This window comes from Cervus canadensis, chromosome 7 (assembly GCF_019320065.1).
Source record: "Cervus canadensis isolate Bull #8, Minnesota chromosome 7, ASM1932006v1, whole genome shotgun sequence".
NCBI classification, from domain to species: Eukaryota; Metazoa; Chordata; class Mammalia; order Artiodactyla; family Cervidae; genus Cervus; species Cervus canadensis.
Genome location: NC_057392.1, coordinates 6162086 through 6181798, shown reverse-complemented (window position 1 = coordinate 6181798; position 19713 = coordinate 6162086). Strand labels below are relative to the sequence as shown.

Below are 19713 nucleotides of genomic sequence, written 5' to 3'. Positions count from 1 at the left end.
CAAAGGTATCAATTGTGTGGGAACAAATGCACATTTTCAAAGCACATGTTACAGCAGAACGGTCTGCACCTGACTGACAGTCACTCTTGCCTTGTTTACTCAGACTGGACCAAGAGGATTGAGTACCAGCCTGGTTCAGGGAGCATGCCCTTGTTCCCCAGCATCCACCTGGAGACGTGCGACGGGGCCGTGTCCTCCATCCAGATCACCACGGAGCTGCAGACCAACTACATTGGGAAGGGCTGTGACCGGGAGACCTACTCTGAGAAGTCCCTTCAGAAATTATGTGGTAGGCTTCCCTGTTCGGGTTGTTTTTTAATTCATTGTTTTAAACAATATATACAAAGTGTATCTTACTATATTACGAAGGAATCAGCCCCTCCCCACTGCACTGGCACATGTAACCCCTGGATGAATATTAAGTTTACTTATTGTGGTTAAATCAGCAATGCCCAACCTTTTGGCACCAGGGACCAGTTTCATGGAAGGCAGTTTTTTTTTAAGTTTTTTATTTTGTATTGCTGCTGCTAAGTCGCTTCAGTCGTGTCTGACTCTATGCAACCCCATAGACAGCAGCCCACCAGGCTCCCCCGTTCCTGGGATTCTCCAAGCAAGAACACTGGAGTGGGTTGCCATTTCCTTCTTCAAAGCAGGAAAGTGAAAAGTGAGAGTGAAGTTGCTCAGTCATGTCTTAGCGACCCCATGGACTGCAGTGACCCCATGGACTCTTAGCGACCCCATGGACTGCAGCCTACCAGGCTCCCTCCGTCCATGGGATTTTCCAGGCAAGAGTACTGGAGTGGATTGCCATTGCCTTCTCCAATTTTGTATTGGAGTATAGCCAGTTAACAGGCTTCCCAGGTGGTGTTAATGGTAAAGAACCCAGCTGCCAATGCAGGATACCTAAGAGATGGGGGTTTGGTCCTTGGGTCAGAAAGATCCCCTGGAGGAGGGCATGGCAAGTCACTCCAGTATTCTTGCCTGGAGAATCCCATGGACGGAAGCCTGGGGGGCTATGGTCCACAGGGTTGCAAAGACTCGGACACAACTGAAGCAATGGAGTACACAGGCACACACGCATGGCTGATTAACAAACAATGTAGTGACAGTTTCTGCGGGATGGCAAAGGGACGCAGCCATACATATACACGTCCCTTCTCCTCCAATCTCCCCTCCCATCCTGGCTGCCACGTAACACTGAGCAGAGATCCCTGTGCTATACAGTGGGTCCTTGTTGGTGATCCGTTTTAAATATAGCAGTGTGTACATATCCATCCCAAACTCTCTAACTATCCCTTTTCCCCTTCCTTTCCCCCCAGCAACCATAAGTCTGTTCTCTAAGACTGTGAACCTCTTTCTGTTTTGTTAGTAACTTCATGTGTATCATGCCTTTTTAGATTCGTGGAAGACAATTTTTGCACAGACTGGAGGTGGGGGGTGGTTTCAGGATGATTCAAGCATGTTACATTTACTGTGTACTTTATTTCTGTTATTATTACATCAGCTCCACCCCAGATCATCAGGCATTAGATCCCAAAGGTTGGGGACCCCTGGGTTAAAGGGTTGGAAGGCATAGCTTTCAGCACCAACCATACCTGGTCAGACCCCACCATGTACCGACTCCAAGGCTGTGGGCAAGTGCTGAGACAAAGCCTCTACTCTTCATCAGTAACATAGGGATGTTATGGTCCTGTGTACACACACAGGCACACACATGTAGACACAAGCCCCAGGTGTGGAAGAGCACCTAGCATGGGACCTGAAGGAACACGGCTCCCCTATACTGTGTTGATTTCAGAGAGGTGCCTTCCCAGGGGCCAAGGTGAAGGGTGGTGCCTACCTCTTAGGGAGAGGTGGGTCTCCTTCTCCAGGACCAGCTATGGAACACAAGGGCTTACTGCAAATGAAAGTGCTGGACCTTTGTTCCAAAATTATGAAGAATTTTAAGGCAGAGACAGCAAAGCATGAAACCAAGCCGGGGGCCCCATGTGACTTCAGGTCACATGCTGGTGAAGCCGGGCCTGGGTGCCCGTGTTGGAGAAGAGCTGGGCTGGGAGGAGAGATGGGGGATGTGAAGGATCCAAGTGTGGGGGACAGAGGGCTGGCTGTCAGTGGGCTGAGAGATGGTGCCCCAAGAAAGAAGCAGGCTGGAACTGGGAGCCAGGCTGATGCAGGTTCTACCCGATGAACCTTAGCTTTACTGAGCACCTGCTGTGTGCACCTCACGTGTGTGTGTGTTAGTCGTTCAGTCGTGTCCAACTCTTTGCGACCCTATGGACTATAGCCCACCAGGCTCCTCTGTCCACGGGATTCTCCAGGTAAGAAATCTGAAGTGGGTTTCCATTCCATTCTCCAGTGAGCTTCACATGACCTACCCTAATTCACACTGAGGAGGGTCTTATTCATCCAGTTTTAAACACGGACAATTAGAAGCCCAGAGAGGAGAAATTATTTTTAAGGTCACACAGGGAGTGACAGAGCCAGACTTTGAAAGTAGGTCTATGGGAGGGAGGGGCTCTTTGGCTCTGGATCTGTGATGCTGGGCCAGACCTCTAGAGCTGGAATGTAAATCTCTCAAGTCAACTTCAGAATAAGACACAGTGTGGTGGAAGTGGTCCCACCTGCTTGGTAAACCAGATCATGGATGTGTTGATGGGCCTCTTTCCTCCCCACCATGTATATTTCATTTCTTTCTTGTTCTCTCCAAGACTATTCAGGCCCTCACACAGCGTCTCCAGCCGGACTGTGGGCAGCTCCAGAAAGAGCTTAGTCTTAAGACGGGGCCTGTACTTGGGGGTAACTCCATCTCCCAAGGAAGATGTGGCTTCCTGAACACAGCCTGCAGCCCCTCCTGGGGACCTCTCCACTACTGTATTTGGAGCAGTTTTTCTCCCTTACCACCGACACACAGACACATGCACACACACTTCTGTGCACACACACACAAGGTGCAAATACACATGTATGCACATACAGGCACACACATTCACACACAGGTGCACGCAGGTACACGCATGCACAAAGTGCACACATGCACACAAGTACACACACATTCACACACAGATGCACACAGGCACACAAAGTAGGCACAGGCACACACACATGCACACTTAGGTGGGCAATGCACACAAGCACACACATGCACACACAGAGGTGCACACATGCACACACAGAGGCGCACACATGCACTCACAGGTACACACACGCACACAGTGAACACACAGGTACGTACACAGGCACACACTCACACCTTCATGCACGTAGCTCTTGCCCAAGGACCAAGTGACAATTTGAGAACTGGATGTGTAGTATGCCCTGCTTGGGTAGCACAGTGCCCATTTATCATGTTGCCAGGCTGGAAGGAGGGCCCATGGGAAGGCAGGTTTTTCTAGAATGATGCAGGAGATTGGGGAAAACAGCACAACCTAAGTATTCCAAACAGCTCTTGTAAAAATGCCCATCAGCAGCCCGCAGCACCGAGAAAGCTGCCTCCAGTGCTCTTTACTCCACGCACAGAGAAGCCGTCTCCGCCAACACCTCATTTTGAATGAATATCCCATCCCGCTCCCTGTGCACCTGAATTATAAGCCAGCTCAACCCCACGCCACCGCAGGTTACAGTCATTTCCTCAACTCCTCCAGGTTAGGAGATGATGGAGTCAACTTGTTAAAGATCAGATGAGCCCAAGGGCACGCACGGGTGATTTGATTCTGAATGTTGCTGGGGGGATAACAGGAGATGGAGAGAAGGAGAGGATTTTTCAAGGGAAAAAACTTTAGAGCAAAATTGCATCCGGTTGTTAATATAGCTCACTCCTCTGGGCTGCCAGCCTCGCCTGGCAGGAAGGCAGGTTAATTCAGTCAGGAAAGCACTTTACCCTGAGATGCAAGCTTATCTGGTACTGAGAGCGACCCTTTGTCAAGCTCAGCTGGCAAAGAATCGCCTGCCATGTGAGAGACCTGGGTTTGATCCCTGGGTTGGGAAGATCCCCTGGAGAAGGGAAAGACTACCCACTCCAGTATTCTGGCCTGGAGAATTCCATGGACTGTATAGTCCTCACTTTCACTTCCTGATGCACACTTCTGGGAACCCCAAGTGAGCCTGACGGGGCGGGCCTATTCCTGCCTCCAGATCAGGAGTCTGCCTCTTGAATCTACAGAGGAGAAAAGGCAGAAGCAAATGAGTGAGACATATGCCCATCTGATCTGTGTTAAGTCTGCTTCCTCGGGCCCCATGCTCTCTCCAGACCGTGAGGGTAAGGCAGACCAGATCTCTTCTAAAGCAGAACCTGGGCTGTGATTCCTGACTCATGCAGGGCTCCTTAGGTTCTGAAGACAAGCTTCTCTGTGTTTTCCCTAGCTCGTCGACAAGCTGCTGGCGGGGTTTCCCAGCCAGAGGGCCACCACGACACTTTAAGCCCCAGTGTTCATGCATTTTTCATTCTACATGTCTCCATTGACTTTGGATGGTAACAGGGAGACCAATTAGGATGTTATGGCCATAGTCTAAGCAAGAGATAATGATTTCTGAACTGGGGGAGTGGCGGTAGGGATGAACCTAAGACAGATTTAGGAGGCAAAATCAGTAAGAGTCAACCATGATTAGCTGTCAAGCAGTGAAAAACAGGGAATCTTAGAAGATTCTAATGTGAGCATCTAACTGGATGAGAGTGCCACCAACCAGAACTAGAAATTCCAGGCAAGGGTGGATTTAGGGAACAGTGATGACAAATACCTGTGGAACAGCCAGGTATGGGTGCCCGGCTCTAGAATGACTCCCCACCCTCCTGAGCTCCCGAGGACCTGCCACCATCACACTGGTCCATCATTAGAGCCCATTTCTTCCCAGTGTGTGGCCTCTTCTGGGCCACAGTACTCCATTTTCCCCCATCCCCAGCTCATTCCCATCCCTATGTCTTTGCTCACTTTTTTTCTTGCTAGAGCTTCTTTCCCCTTTACCATTCCAAACCCTTTGCTTAAGTCAATATTTGCCTGTCATCTCTGCTACCAGAAGCAGTGCAGGAGGGCTCCTGGGTGCTTTTGAATTCTGGCATTGCTTCTATGACACTGTCCTTGTGCAGTAGCCCAGGCAAGGCTGCCTTCCCCTCTGAGAGAGGTCGGATCAGTGCCCACCTGCTTCCTCTTCCTGCAGTATCGTTCACAAGGAGCAGTGATGGCATCCCTGAATAAGGAGCCATCAAACAACAGCCGGACGGAGCCGCTGTCAGGAAGTACCTGGCAGGTGCAATAGCACCAGAAAAAAGCCTCTTTGTTTCCAAGGGAGCACCAGACATCAGCCATATTGCTGCCTGAGGTTTGCGCGCTGAGACTTTGGGAAAAGTGATGCAAGGTCCTGCACCTGTGTCCCTTTCCACTTGCAGGAACAAATTTAGCCTAACACGGTCCCCCACTGACCTTCCTGTATGTGAAGCCAGGCCTCATGGGGAAGTTGGACAAGCCGCTAATCACTTCCTCTGGATTCAGAAATTCAAGATGAAGGACTCTGCCATCTCAGTCCCAGGTCTTCCCAAGATGAAGTGCCACAAAACTGCCTTGAGAATGAAATGTACGATGAGGCCCCAGTGAGGCTTCCTGACCAAATTCAATTTGACATGAACCCAAGCCTAAGAAAAGGCCTTCTTCCATGCCCCTGAGTCACTGCATATTACAGTAAGCAGCAAAGCAGTTTGTGACACACATGTCTCTCGGAGCCCTGAGGCCAGGACTGCTCCTTCCTGAAACCACAGGCTCCTGGCATCTGTCCAGCACCACCCGTATGACACCCGGGGTCAGCTGCTCTGTGTGTGGAGTCAAGAGCTCCAAGGACAGGCCTGTTGAAGGAGAGGCTGCAGTGTGAGAGCCTGCTGTTAAATCAAGAAATGAATCCATCAGACCAGCTCAGATCATCAGGCATGAGCTATTCTCAGAGTTTATACACTTGTGAGCACAGGAGATTTTCAAAGAGAATCTGTTCATTCATTCATTCATTTTTTTTTTAAACTCAGATTCAGCTTTCTTGCTTATTTAATTTATTTACTTATTTTGACTGCACTGTATCTTTTTTGCTGCATAGGCTTTCTATAGTTGTGACAAGTGGGGGCTACTGTTTAGTTGCAGTTCATGGGCTTCTCATTTATGGTGGCTTCTCTTGTTGCAGAGCGCAGGCTCTAGAGTATGCGGGCTTCAGTGGTTGTAGCACATGGGCTTAGCTGACTCGCAGCAGTGTGATCTTCCCAGACCTGGGATCAAACCCATGTCCCCTACATTGGCAGGCAGATTCTTAACTACTGGACCACCAGGTCCTCATTTGCTTATTTTTAATTCAGCAAATATTTATTCAGTGTCCAAATGCTTTCATTCATGAGGTTATCTAGAAGTTAATAAGACCACTTAACAGTTTAAGGCGAAGACAGTCATGTAAAAAATTTAGTCCATGGTTTTATACTACACTGGGCAGCTTAACAGAGCTTGTCCTCATTAAGAATCACAGTTCCAGGTTTTATACCCTCAGCATAGCTCAACTATGAGAAACCATTGTCAATTCCTCCAAGATTCTTCTAAAGAGCCAGTGCTTCCAAGGAGGACAGCACCAGTTCCCCAGTCACAACCAGTTTTTCCATTCTCAGAGCTGAATTGGGCCTTTTAGTATAAGGAAAATTGATGCACACATGTTGGGAATCCAACTAAATCACTATTCATACATGAGCAAGGGTTGCACGCACTGAGCAATGGGTAATGACAGTAAGCAATGGGCTTCTCTTTGGTTATGATTTCTTTAAAGTCAATGAAGTAGCTACCATATAGCATGCCCTTCTATTCTGGGGAGAAGGTTTTTGCCTGCAGCAGCCTTGCCCAGGCTGATCAGCCACTGGGGATCCACGGCCCTGCCATGGATCTGGCTGACCATCTTCATCCAAAGCTCAGCTTGCTTCACCGGGAGATTCCAAGGCCTTTGAAGAAGCCCTGTTGTCTAGGATTCCAGAGATGGAAGGATAATCTGATGGTAGGATCAACAAGCTGTGAGCTTTGGAAAGGATGTCAGGAAGTCCTCCACCTCCATCCTGAAGGCATGCAGATTGAAAAGTGGTTATGGTAGCCACTGATGTTAGTCACTTATGCATTATCAGTCAGGACAGGGCAAGTTAGGCTGCAGTAACAAATGATTCCAAAGTCTATTGGCTTAAAATAACAAAAGTTAATTTCCATTCCTACCACATGTCCTTCTTGGATTGACTGTGGCTCTGTTGCATGTCGGTTTCCCACCAGGATCCAGGCTAACTGAATAGTCTCTATCTAGAATATTGCTGATCTCATGGCAGATGGAAAAAATACATGTGGTGAAGCTTGGACTGGCTCATAAAGTTTCTGCCCTAAAGTGACACATGTTGTTTGCATTCACATTTTCTTGGTCAGAGCAAGTCACACAGCCAACTGTGATCAGTGGGTCACTGAAGCATGTTAAGAACAGAAGAATTCTTTCTACCATCATGCAGTTCATGTAGTTCAAGTAGGACCTTTGTCAAGACTCTCTACTGATGAACTATTCCACCCACCAAAACTAAAAGACTTTCCACTGGGTCTCTAGAGGGAGGGCCCATCGCTGCATGGTTCACTGCTGTATTCCCACCACAGTGCCTGGCATAACTAAGACATTATATAAGCATGTAATGAAATAATATGGAGTTGATATTGCTAATCTTGGAAGATGCTACAAAATGAGGCCTGTGTCCTTGATTACAATGGTTCCTCTCCCCTGAGATCCTCCCCTTCTCCCTATCCCTTTCTGCATCCCACTGTGGACCATAAGGAGTCATGACTGAGGCTCCATGTCTCTCACCATGGCCACAGGCCCACAGTGAAATGCTGAGGGCACTCTGCCTTCACCAAGGCCATCCAGAACAGCACACAAACCCTACAGTTAAGAGGTCCAGGGACTTCCCTGGTGGTCCAGTGGCTAAGACTCCCTGCTCCCAATGCAGGGGTCTGGCTTCGATTCCTGGTCAGGGAACTAGATCCCACATGCCACAACTAAAGACCCCATGTGCCACAACTAAGACCCAGTGCAGCCAAATAAATAAGTAAACATTAAAAAAGAAAAGACCAGATGGTGACCCCTGCCCCCAGGCTTCACGTGGGCTCTCACTCCACTGTGTGTCCTGAAATCTGCCTAACTCACCCCTGTCTTTATCTACTTGCTGGCTCAGCAAGGCTTCTCCACCTTGATAGGGCTCAGAGACCTCAAAGCAGACTTCATTTCTGGTTGCAAGCCCCTTACACTCAGGCCACAGTTTCTGTGCACCAGACCAGTATGAGCTCTCAGCAGCCCAGTGGGTCCCAGGGACATTTGCATCTTAAATACACCCTGACATGCAGATAATACCGCACTATCTTTGCACTATCTTATGCATCCTGTTTACCCACTGCTTTCCATGGGATACCTTGGGGAGAGGAGAGAGAACTTTAGGAAAAAGGAAATCTCTCTCATTTTATTTCAGTGCACCAGAAAATGAAATTGTTGCTCAGTTACTAAGTCATGTCTGACTCTGCAATCCCACGGACTATAGCCCACTAGACTCTGTCCGTGGAGTCTCCAGGCAAGGATACTGGAATGGGTTACCATATCCTCCTCCAGGGGATCTTCCTGACCCAGGGATCGAACCTGAGCCTCTTGCATTGGCAGGTGGATTCCTTACCACTGAGCCATCTGGGAAGCCCCTAGAAAATGAAATACAATCAGTTAAGTCTGTGGAAGTCTGTATCATCTAGTGAAACACAGTGTCATGCTTTCCTAGAGGCAACATCTGTGGGCTGGGCAGAGTGACATGATATTTCCCTCATCAAGGAAGACATCAATGGCCTTTCCAGGGTGCAGGCCTCTCTGTGGACAGCAACCTGGTCCTGGGCTCTGGGCTGAGCTTGGCAGGACACTGCTCTATATGGTAGAAAGAATATCACCAGGTGTCCGACAGCTGGGCCTGCCTCTAACTAGCTCTGTGGCTGTGTGATCCTGGTCAAGTCATTTCCCCTTTCTGGGCCTCGGTTTCCATGTTTGTAAATGTACAGGAGGTTGGGAGCAGATAATTGGAGAAAATGGAATTAACAGATGTACACTACCATATATAAAATAGATAACAGCAGTGTTTTACAGTATAGCAAAGGGAGCTATATTCACTATCTTGTAATAAACTAAAATGGAGAAGAATCAAAAAAAGTGTATAGATACATACATATATATGTGTAACCAAATCACTTTGCTATACACCTGAAACTAACACAATATTATAAATCACTATACTTCCATTTTTTTTAATGTGCAGGAGATGATAAGATCTTCCTCCAGGTTGATCGAGGTGGTGCAGTGGGGAGTGTGGGCTTTGGGGCTGGCAAGTTCTGATGATGGGTCCACTCACTCGCTGGCTGTGATCCTGGGCTTGCTGAGCCTTGGATTTCTTACTGTAAACTGGAATCATAATAATATCCACCACTTAGATGAATAACTAAGGAAAAGCATTGACGTACTTAAGTCTGGACCCACTCAGTGTCTAATAAAATGTTTCAAGGAAAATAAGAATAAATGTCTGTTGAGAGTATAATTCAAAAGATACATGCACCCCATATTCATAGAAGCATGATAACCATTTGCAGGAACATGGACGGACCTAAAGATTGTCACACTAAGTAAAGTAAGTCAGACAGAGAAGGACAAATACCATATGATATCACTTATATGTGGAATCTAACACAAAGAAACTTATCTACAAAACAGGAACAGACTCACAGACATAGAAAACAGACTTGCACTTGCCAGGGAGTAGAGGGTGTGGAGAAGGGATAGAGTGAGAGTTTGGGTTTAGCAGAAATAAACTATTACATATAGGATGGATAAGCAAGATCCTACTGTGTGGCACAGGAAATTATATTCAATATCTTGTAATAAACCATAATAGAAAAGAATATAAAAAATAATGTATACATATGGATAACTGAGTCATTTTGGTGTACAGCAGAAACTAACATAACATTGTAAATCAATGTCAAAAAATAATAAAGGTCTGTAACTACGAAAAATAAAGTTCCCTAAATACACATACATAAAATGATATGTAACCAATTGTTCCTCCTAACCTTCTCTTTCTGTTTTCTCTCCATCACCCTCCACCTCATCCTTCCTCTGCACCTCCCTCCGTCTATCCAAACTTGCTTTTGGGGAAAATTAGCAATCAGCTCCTTCACTAGCCTAAATGACTAGTGAATTCTGCAGGAACACCGGCTCCTTAACAACAGCAAGGTCCTCAGTCAAAAAGGAAGCTCAAGAGGTGGAGTTTTGAGCCATATCAATGTCATCCTGGTTCCCTGGTATGCAAGTCTCTGGCTCTGTGTGGTGGTGAAGCTGATCTTGATAACGGCCAAACACACATCCTTGTACCAGGCCCTGCCAGATTGCATTGAGGGCACTGGCTTGAGCTAGAAGTCAGGAGCCCTGCATGGTCAGCCTGCATCTCCCTGGCCACCTGAAATTTCAGGAACGACATACATTCTGTGTGAGCCTTAGTCACCAGCTGTTATCCTGGACAAATCCTGGTGTCTGAACCAATTCACTTATGGGACAGAGAAGCTGTTGCCAGGTTGCATTATTCTGGGAGATTCTAGGAAAATGAACTTATTCCAAAGACCATGTATGTCCCACTCCCCAACTACCCCCAAATCTTTACCTACCACTACCTTGGTAGGTTTCCTTCTTTCAAATACCTAGGGAGATTCATAGCCCTACAGGCTTTGCTAGTCATTACAATGTTAGTGTGAACTAGCTTATCAGATAAGTAAAATGGATATCACATAAGGCTCTAGGAGTATGGATGAGAACAAGTAAAATTTATTTTTTAATATTTATTTACTTGGCTGTGCCAGGTCTTAGTTATGTCATGCAAGTTTAGTTGTGGCATGTGGGATCTAGTCCCCTGACCAGGGATTGAACCCTGGTCCCCTTGCATTGTGATCACCGAGTCTTAGCCTCTGGACCACCATGGAAATCCCAAGTACATATTGATGAGAGATGCAGGGTATGGACTAAAGGCTGGGAGAATAAGCTCAGTGGGTATTGGGTAGGGGCCAGAAGCATCTCACGGAGGTACTCTGCAGAAGGAAAGGCAGTTATAAACATTAATGGAGCACCTACTATGTGTCAGGCATGCTACCAGGCAAAAGCCCTAAGAAACATGCTTGTTAATAACACAGTCAACGCTGCCCACAATTTCCCTTGATAAGCTAGCTACAGGGTGATTGTGAATTAAGAGACTGGAATCGCCACCCTCTACATCTCAGACGCTGTAGTTCCCCAGAGGCCTTTCCCAAGGTGAGCTTCTCACCAGCTAAGCAGAGCAGCTGGCTCTCAGGATACAAATGTTTCACGCAGCCAGCCTTCAATTGCAAACCAATAGGTTCCAAGGCTAGAGGGAAAACTGGCTGGGTGAAACATTTTCAAAGTACATTGGTTTCTAATATAGCACCTTTCTGAGGAATTTTCAAGGGTCATTTCAATTCTAGGGGGTGTTTGTGGTGGCCGAGGCTGGAACACAGTCCCCAGGTGAGATAAGTCTCTGATATACAGAATTCAGAAGTCCAGCGATCCCTGACAAATGGCAGGTTATATACACATAACCGCTGTCCATTAAATCCATTTATGACCGCCTGGTCGGTACTGTGCCGAGGGAGCCCCACACACCTGGTCCCCTGCACCAGGCATACCTTGGACTCCCTGGTTCTTGTTCCCTGGTATTAGGAAGACCTCAACCTTCCTCATCCCCTGAGTAGCTGAGCTCTGCTCCTCTCTAGAGCATAAGGATGCCAAGAACACTGCTGGCAGCACCTGAGCTTCAATGAAAAGGCCACGGCAGCCCAGTTACTCTCCTGGCTGTGCCATCCTACCTTCTGGGCCACCTCCTCTGGCTCACTCAGCCCCACCCTCCACAAAGCTGTTGGTGTAATTCTTCCAAAACACAAATCCGCCTATGGCACTCCCACTGCCTCAGGTTATCCTTAGCCTGGAATTGTAGTGGTAGCAGAAATCACAGTAACTCTAATAAAAATGATGGAGTTATAGCTAACTAGAGTGAGCTCCATTCGTGGTGTGCCAAGCACACCGTCCAAGCCAGGATGCCGTCTCTCATCCGGTCCACACAACACTTGGGAGGGCAGGTGGCAGAGAAGGGGGCGGAGGGTCCGAGAGTTGACGTCTCTGCTCACAGTCACGAGGCTCAAAAGTCAGGCCACCACCAGGCATCAGATTTAAGTTCTGCCAACTTCAGAACCCATGTTCTCAACCACTGTACCATTTGGCCTAAACAAATGATTGGAAAAAAGTGTGATGAGTGCAGAGTGATTCACACTCCTCTTGGAATCAGGTTGTGTGTCCTCTATCACAACCCTGGTCTCCCTGCGTCCCAGGTGTCCATCAATTTGTGGGGACCGAGCTCCTCCAGGTCAGGACCTAGGACTTTCCCCATCACAGCCCTGGTCTCACTGCATCCCAGGTGTCCTTCAATTTGTGGGGACCAAGCTCCTCCAGGTCAGGGACTGCGCTGATTCACTTTTACTTTGCCAGCACCCGGGAGGGGTCTTGGCACCTGGTCGGTGCTCAATAAATGGCTGACAGGTTAATGAATGGATAAGTGTGTGAATGAATCAATTGATTGGAATCAAGCCCTGGCCTTCTCCAGGAACCTTGCCTGCTTATCAAAGCCCCCAGGGTAATCTCATTTCTCTAAATCCTTCAGCACTTTTTCCCTTGTATAATGGTTAATTGCACTCTGTTTTCTCACATGGAATATTTTTGTCTGTAAGTTACTGATGCCTCCCCAAGCCACCATAGGCAACTTGGGCAAGGATGGCATTTAACCCTTCTTTTCCCAAGTCACCCAGCTCAGGGCGGAGCTCTTAGTTCTGGGTGAGTACGCAGATTAGTTCATTGTGACCCTGAGAGCAGAAAACAGAACATGAGGACACCTGGCCTGGGAGGCATGACCCTTTGTTCTCTCTGTCCCCACCCCCTGTAGGAGCCTCCTCTGGCATCATTGACCTCTTGCCATCCCCCAGTGCTGCCACCAACTGGACCACAGGACTGCTGGTGGACAGCAGTGAAATGATCTTCAAGTTCGATGGCAGGCAGGGTGCCAAGATCCCTGACGGAGTTGTGCCCAAGAACCTGACCGACCAGTTCACCATCACCATGTGGATGAAGCACGGCCCCAGCCCTGGTGTGAGAGCCGAGAAGGAAACCATCCTCTGCAACTCAGATAAAACCGGTGAGCCTCGCATCCAGCTTTCCTAGCAGCTGCCCGTTATGTCCCAGCTGGTCAGGCACGGCCACGGCCACCAAGAGTGTGGGAGAAAAACAGGAGCATGAGAGGAGACCTGGGAAAACAATCTGGTCTCTGGTTTTCTGCCTGCTGACTTCCCAGGCTTGGGGTAGGGCAAGACCACAAATGGGAGGTAGGGTACAGACACCAAAGAATTGAAAAGTTGGCATTGGTGGTTTTCAGACTGGGTTCTTCAGAACCTCAGCCTCCCCAGATGTAACTTAGGGCTGCTGTACCAGGGACTGGGGCTGAGGGAGGGGATTTCATCTTGACTTCAAGCAAAGCAGCTCCACCTTCGCTGTATTATATATAGGCATATTTCCATTACGATAATTTTCAATGAAAGGGTCCTGCTAACTTACAACAGTAGTTGAAAATCACTGCTGTGCATAATAATGATAGCTAAGTCTTCTTAGCTATTTTTCAGTATGCTAAGTGTGTGTAAGGAGATTCACAGCTTGGTGGTCAAAAATGCTCCACCACTTATCGGCTGTGTAATCTTGAGCAAGTTGTTTAACCTCTCTGGGCCTCAATTTCCCAGTCTATAAAACATGCATTTTATTAATAGTATTATCTACCTCATAAGGTTTTTTATCAGAATTAAGTGACTTGATGTACGTATAGAGCTTTAGAACAGTACCTGGCACACAGGAAGTGCAATCTGTGTTAGCTCTTCCTGTTCCAAACAGTGTCTCACATCTCTACAATTGATTTTATAAAAGCAATATTGTGTTTTCAGTTTTAAGGATAAGGAAACATCCCTGAGAGGTTAAGTAGCTTATCCCAAATTATACAGCCAGTAGGTATCAGAATTGGAAGGTAAGCTTAGCTCCGGCTAACTCCAACCCCATGTTCTGCTCATCACACCCCACATGTAAAGACAAACACACACAAATACTCTGATATCTCATGAAAATTTGACGCCCACAGTTTTCCATTTCAAATGCTACTCTTGTTAAAATACTTCAAATAAATAACAGCAGCCCATGGCGCAGTGAGAAGACAGGAGAGAAGGAAGTCTGCATGCTCAGCTCTGCCGCTGGACAGCCACAGTTCACATGGAAGCTTTCCCACTATTTAACACATGACCTTTGAGGGCTTGCTACTCAGCTTCAGTTCAGTTTCCCCATATGTAACATGGGGGAGATAAACATGAGATAATGTATGAAATCACTTAGCAGATCCAGACATAAAATCAGTGCCAATTTACTCAATGTGGTTGTCATTGTCACTACTATTTCTGGTTTTATTCCACATTCTATTATTATGAGAACCCCACATTTCCTATTTCACCTAATCTTTTCAATACATGTTAAAGTGTTTTTTGGATGTAGAAACTGAGACAAAGGAAGTTGCCCATTTTTCTAGGCATATGGTGTCAGAGCCAGGGCCAAGGATTGGTTTTCCTAGGATCTTTCTCTAGGAAGGGCCCCACAGACCTGCTTAAGGTGCCATGGGGGATTGGGACTGGGTTCAGCGCTCAGCCCAGGACCCTAGGAACCACCCTGTGGCCCCATCTTTGCAGTGCCTGGCAGGGTGCTTCCATCATGAACCCAGGAGCCCAAATGCAAAGCATCCCCAGCTAAGGTTAGTGGCCACACACATGGAGTCATTTCTAAAATGTATCAAATGCCCTTGAGAGGCAGGTCAGGCAGATAGAGACCTTCAGGCTTCCAGAGAAGGAAATTGGAATATGAAAGGTTGAGCAACTAACCTAAGATAACACAATTGACTGCCAAAGAAACAGGCTTGGCCCTAGTTCCTCTGGCTCAGGTTTCAGCTCAGTTCACTCCCTCAGTCATATCCAACTCATTGCAACCCCATGGACTGCAGCACGCCAGGCCTCCATGTCCATCACCAACTCCCAGAGTTTACTCAAACTCACTTCCAATGAGTCGGTGATGCCATCCAACCATCTCATCCTCTGTCATCCCCTTCTCCTGCCTTCAATCTTCCCCAGCATCAGGGTCTTTTCCAATGAGTCAGTTCTTCACATCAGATGGCCAAAGTATTGGAGTTTCAGCTTCAGCATCGGTCCTTCCAATGAATATTCAGGACTGATTTCATGTTTCAGGACCATGCGATTGGAACAGCAGCTCTCAACCCTACTATGCACTGGAATAACCTGGTGACCCTGTAAAAATACCTAATGCCAGGGCCCTGCCCCGGCTCAGTGAGTCAGCGTCTGGGGGATTCTTTCGTGCAGCCATGGCTGAAAACTTTGCATTAGATGATGATGCCTCACTTTCATCAGAGTAACACCCCCAGTAGGCATTTCAGCCCCTTCAACCAGCAAGTTATGGCACTGCTCAGCTTTGGCCTCAGCATGAAATAACACTGGGCCAATCCGCTCAACACTGGCACACAAAAAATGGGGAAGATTTTCTCATTTCTCTGACTTGAAAATAAACCTATATATATCTCCTGCCCTAAATTAAAACATTTGTCAGGATCAACTAAAGCTTGATTAGGGCTTTTATGTATCAGGAAAAGAATTGTCAAGTTATAAAAGCAACACATGTTTATAGCAGGTAACCTAAAAATCACAGAAAAGTAGAAAAAATATATGTCACCTAAAATTCTAATAATTGGAGGTATTTTCTGACAAGAGTTGGCATATTTCACTATGAAATGAAATCTTATTTTTATTTCTATGTATATATAGAGTATTCTTACATTTTTCAATCTATTTTTATAATACCTCTGATACTATTATGTCTCTCTTAAATAGCATTACATGTATCCAGGTCATTTCTCTATGTGATAAAATATTCTTTACAAATATGAATTACATGACAGTCCTGAGGCTTTATTATACTTCATTTAACTGGCTCCCTTTTGTTAGACATTTAGATTGTTTCCTTTTAAATGCAACTGAAATAATGTTGTAATAGGCATTATTGCAATATATAATAAGCATTCTTGTATATACCTGTATGGATAGTTCTGATTATTTCCTGACCAGAAGCTGAATTATTGAGTTAAGGAATATATTGTGTTGGCCAAAAAGTTCATTTGGATTTTCCCATAAGATGTCATGGAAAAAAACCAAACAAACTTTTTGGTCAACCCAATAAATGTTAGAAAGGCTGTTGATACAAATTACAAAATTGCCCTTCATGAAAATTGCACTAGTTTCTGTCTTACCCACTAAGTAAAACTCACCAGTGCTAGCCTATGATGAAGTAGTTTATTAATAGTTGGATAACAGAACTGATTAGTCATCAAGGGTTAATTGCAGTTTTATAAAAGAAAGAAAACCACTCTCAGCACAACCACCAAGAAGCCTCACGGTGACTAACACCTTTCATTAGTTTTCCCTCCTGTCACTGTCCAGCAGCCCGAGATGGAGCTGCGGGGTGAGGCTCAGCTTTGCCCAGACATTCGGGGACTCAAGATCCTTCCATCATTTGTCACTGCCATTTTCAACCATGGAACAGAAAGTTGGACTAGAGGGTTGAACACAGAAGGGTTTTATTAGCTAGACCAGCAAGCCACATACTCACAGTTTTCTGGTGAGAATTTGATCTCAGTGTTCCATCTGACCATGAGAGAAGCAGCGATATGACTTAAGCTATGTCTCTAAGAGCAAGGATACAAGGTTAGGTGAACACATAGCAATGGCTCTACCACATGGTATTGTGAGGGGCACTTGTGCTCCCTCCAACCCCACCTTTGTTAACCCTATTTCTCCATTCCTGGTGTGAGCAATGTCCTTTCCTGGCCTCTCTTAGAAACTCCTCTCCCCCTATACACCCGCTCCTCCTGTGGGACCCTTTCTTCCTGGCATCAGCCATCTTGCTGCCTCTGAGTTTCATTTGAATATGATGTGCCACTTGCAGTGCCAGCTACTTTCATACAGGGCTTTCCAATACAGAGGGGCCAACCAGTCCAGAAATCGCCAAGTGATGGGGGCAGAGGTACTAGCCTAGTAGAGAGTCCTAGGATGGTCCCTCAGCCTGCTGGACAAGGAAGGGATGCTCACATGTCCAGAGATGCCCAGAAAACCTCTCAGAGGGACCAAGGTTGTCTAAAGTAGAGAGGAGGTGGGAATCTCATTCCCACCTGCCAGTTGGCTGAGCTGCAAACACTCTTACATCTGTTCCAGCCTGCTGTTGGAGCAGAGCCCAGGGGAGCTCTGGGCAAGTGTGACTCGTGTCCTAGGAGTTTAGGGTACAGGAAAGGTGTACCTGGCTCTGACTCTTGCCCAGATGATCTGAAGGCAAGAGGCTAATGGGGGCTGCCTCTGAGTGGGGAGCAGTGAGGAGAGATGAGCATCAGGGGGAAGGGCTGCCCTACTACAATTTAGCAGAACATCAGTGTTTTTATTCGTATTCTTGGGAACCAAACGGACATCCAGAAATGGTTGAGACTGGAGCCAAGAGGGCTGAGTGCCAGGAAGTGGGACTCCAGTAGGAGAAGCAGATTGACAAGGGGCAGGGATAAGTAACCAAGGGCAGGTGCCAAGATCAGGAAAGGTGTCACGAAAATCATCAAAGGAATCATGAAAAGAATGACTTAGAGAAGTAATGGAGAGGTGGTGGTGGCGATGGTTTTGTTGCTAAGTCGCATCTGATTCTTGCGACCACATGGACTGTAGCCTGCCAGGCTCCTCTGTCCATGAGATTCTTTAGGCAAGAATACCGGAGTGAGTTGCCATTTTCTTCTCCAAATGGAGAGGTAAGAGCCAACAAAGTTGGCTGGAAGTGGTGTGAATGTCCCTGCTGTCCAGATTGGGACTGTGTCATGTATCAGATCAACTCCTGTGTGAAGGTCGTAACAGGCCCTTTCTTACTGAGGGCATGGAGATTGAAGGGACAGTGGAGGGAGAAGGGCTGAAAACATTTTTTAACCAGGGCCCATACCCAGTTTCATGGCTACAGGTGGTCCCTGCAAAGCCTCTCCAAAAACCAGCCAATGCACCCATGAAGGAACCCACATGTAGACCCACATGACAGAGGACACTGGACATCCCTGGGAAAATGACAAAGTCCACTGCCTCTTTAAAGGGACTCCACGTCTCTCCTCCTTATCTGCCTTCCCTGCCCCTGACCAAGACTGGAGCTGGGAGGAGTTTGGGGGAGGAGGCAGTGGGACAAGAAAAGTCCTTTCCCCACTGGTGGCCAACGAGCCACAGACAAGGCTGAGTGGGGAAGATCTTTTAATGAATGACACTCTGGTATTTGATTTGGACAGAACCTTTCTGGACTATTTTAATATCTGACAGTGGCCAGAAGACTTTAAGATATGCCAGACATATGGGCAAGGAAAAGGAGGGGGGCTGCTAGGGAGAGCACTGAAGGACAGCAAAAGAGGAGCTGAATTCTGAGTGTATCATGTCACTGATGTTCCTCATGTCATTGAGGAACCAGTTATCCCTGGTGGGGGTGGTGACTCCAGGGATCCAGCTAACAGAGGGCGGGGGAGGGAGGCCAAGAGATGCTGTAAACCTCCCATGAGGTCTGGCCTTTCATTCTTCTTTTACCTCTTCACCACAACCTCTCCTGATACCAAATGAAGCTAAAGGGGAGAAATCTTTCTGTATCTTCCTGACAGTTATCTATAGAAACTATAGGAAATCAGTTAGGCAATAGTGTGGGAGACAAGAACTGGTTAGTAAAATTCCTATAAGCAGGCCTTGGGTATTTCATCAATGTAAAGACCAAGCAGTCACCTGAATTTTGGCCTTGACCAATACTGCCACACTTGGCAACTGACCATTCTCCTTCTGTCCATCTTTTGGTTGCATCTTGAAGAACGGTAATGCTTTCGTGAAAACAGCATCTGACACTACTCTGTTATGTTGTCATGGTCACGAGGCAGTGTAGTAGTCCTTATAATAACCAACAGCCATTGAACATCTGTTCTGGGCAGATGGTTTATACACATTTCCTCATTGTATCAATTAAGATGCTTTCAGTTACAAGGAATGGGAAATACAGAGCAAACTGATATTGAATGATTAAAAATCAAAATTATAAAGGGAATGTGGGGTTCTTGTAACTAAAAGTGGCTAGAGCTAAGACAGACAGCTTCTGATAAAGTGTGATCAAGGTCCTGGCTTCTTTTCTCTACAATTTTTCAGATCTGCCACCTTATATGTATCAATTTCATCTTAGCAAACATGGCTGCAGCAGCTCCAAGCCTCCCTTATATACTGCAACTTCCTGAAAGAGATGGGAGTCTCTTCTTGCTAGCTGCTAAAAGAGGGAGACAGTTCTTTCCTAGACTACTTATAACAGCTCCAGAATCACTGGCCTGACTCAAGTCACTTTCCTGACAGAAGCCCCATGGCCAGGAGAATGGTCTGCAATACTGGACGTGGACCTGGGTTCTGAACCAAACACTGTGGCGGGGGG

General features: G+C 46.8%; 1 protein-coding gene across 1 annotated transcript in view; it reads left to right on the top strand.

Annotated features, from left to right (window-relative positions):
* CLSTN2 (calsyntenin 2) overlaps positions 1-19713 on the top strand; it is a 175319-nt gene that overhangs the window by 46208 nt on the left and 109398 nt on the right. Inside the window, exons 4-5 of the mRNA XM_043474112.1 lie at positions 104-289; positions 13052-13300. Of these exons, the coding sequence (XP_043330047.1) occupies positions 104-289; positions 13052-13300 (435 nt within the window). The remainder of the gene's footprint in view (positions 1-103; positions 290-13051; positions 13301-19713) is intronic.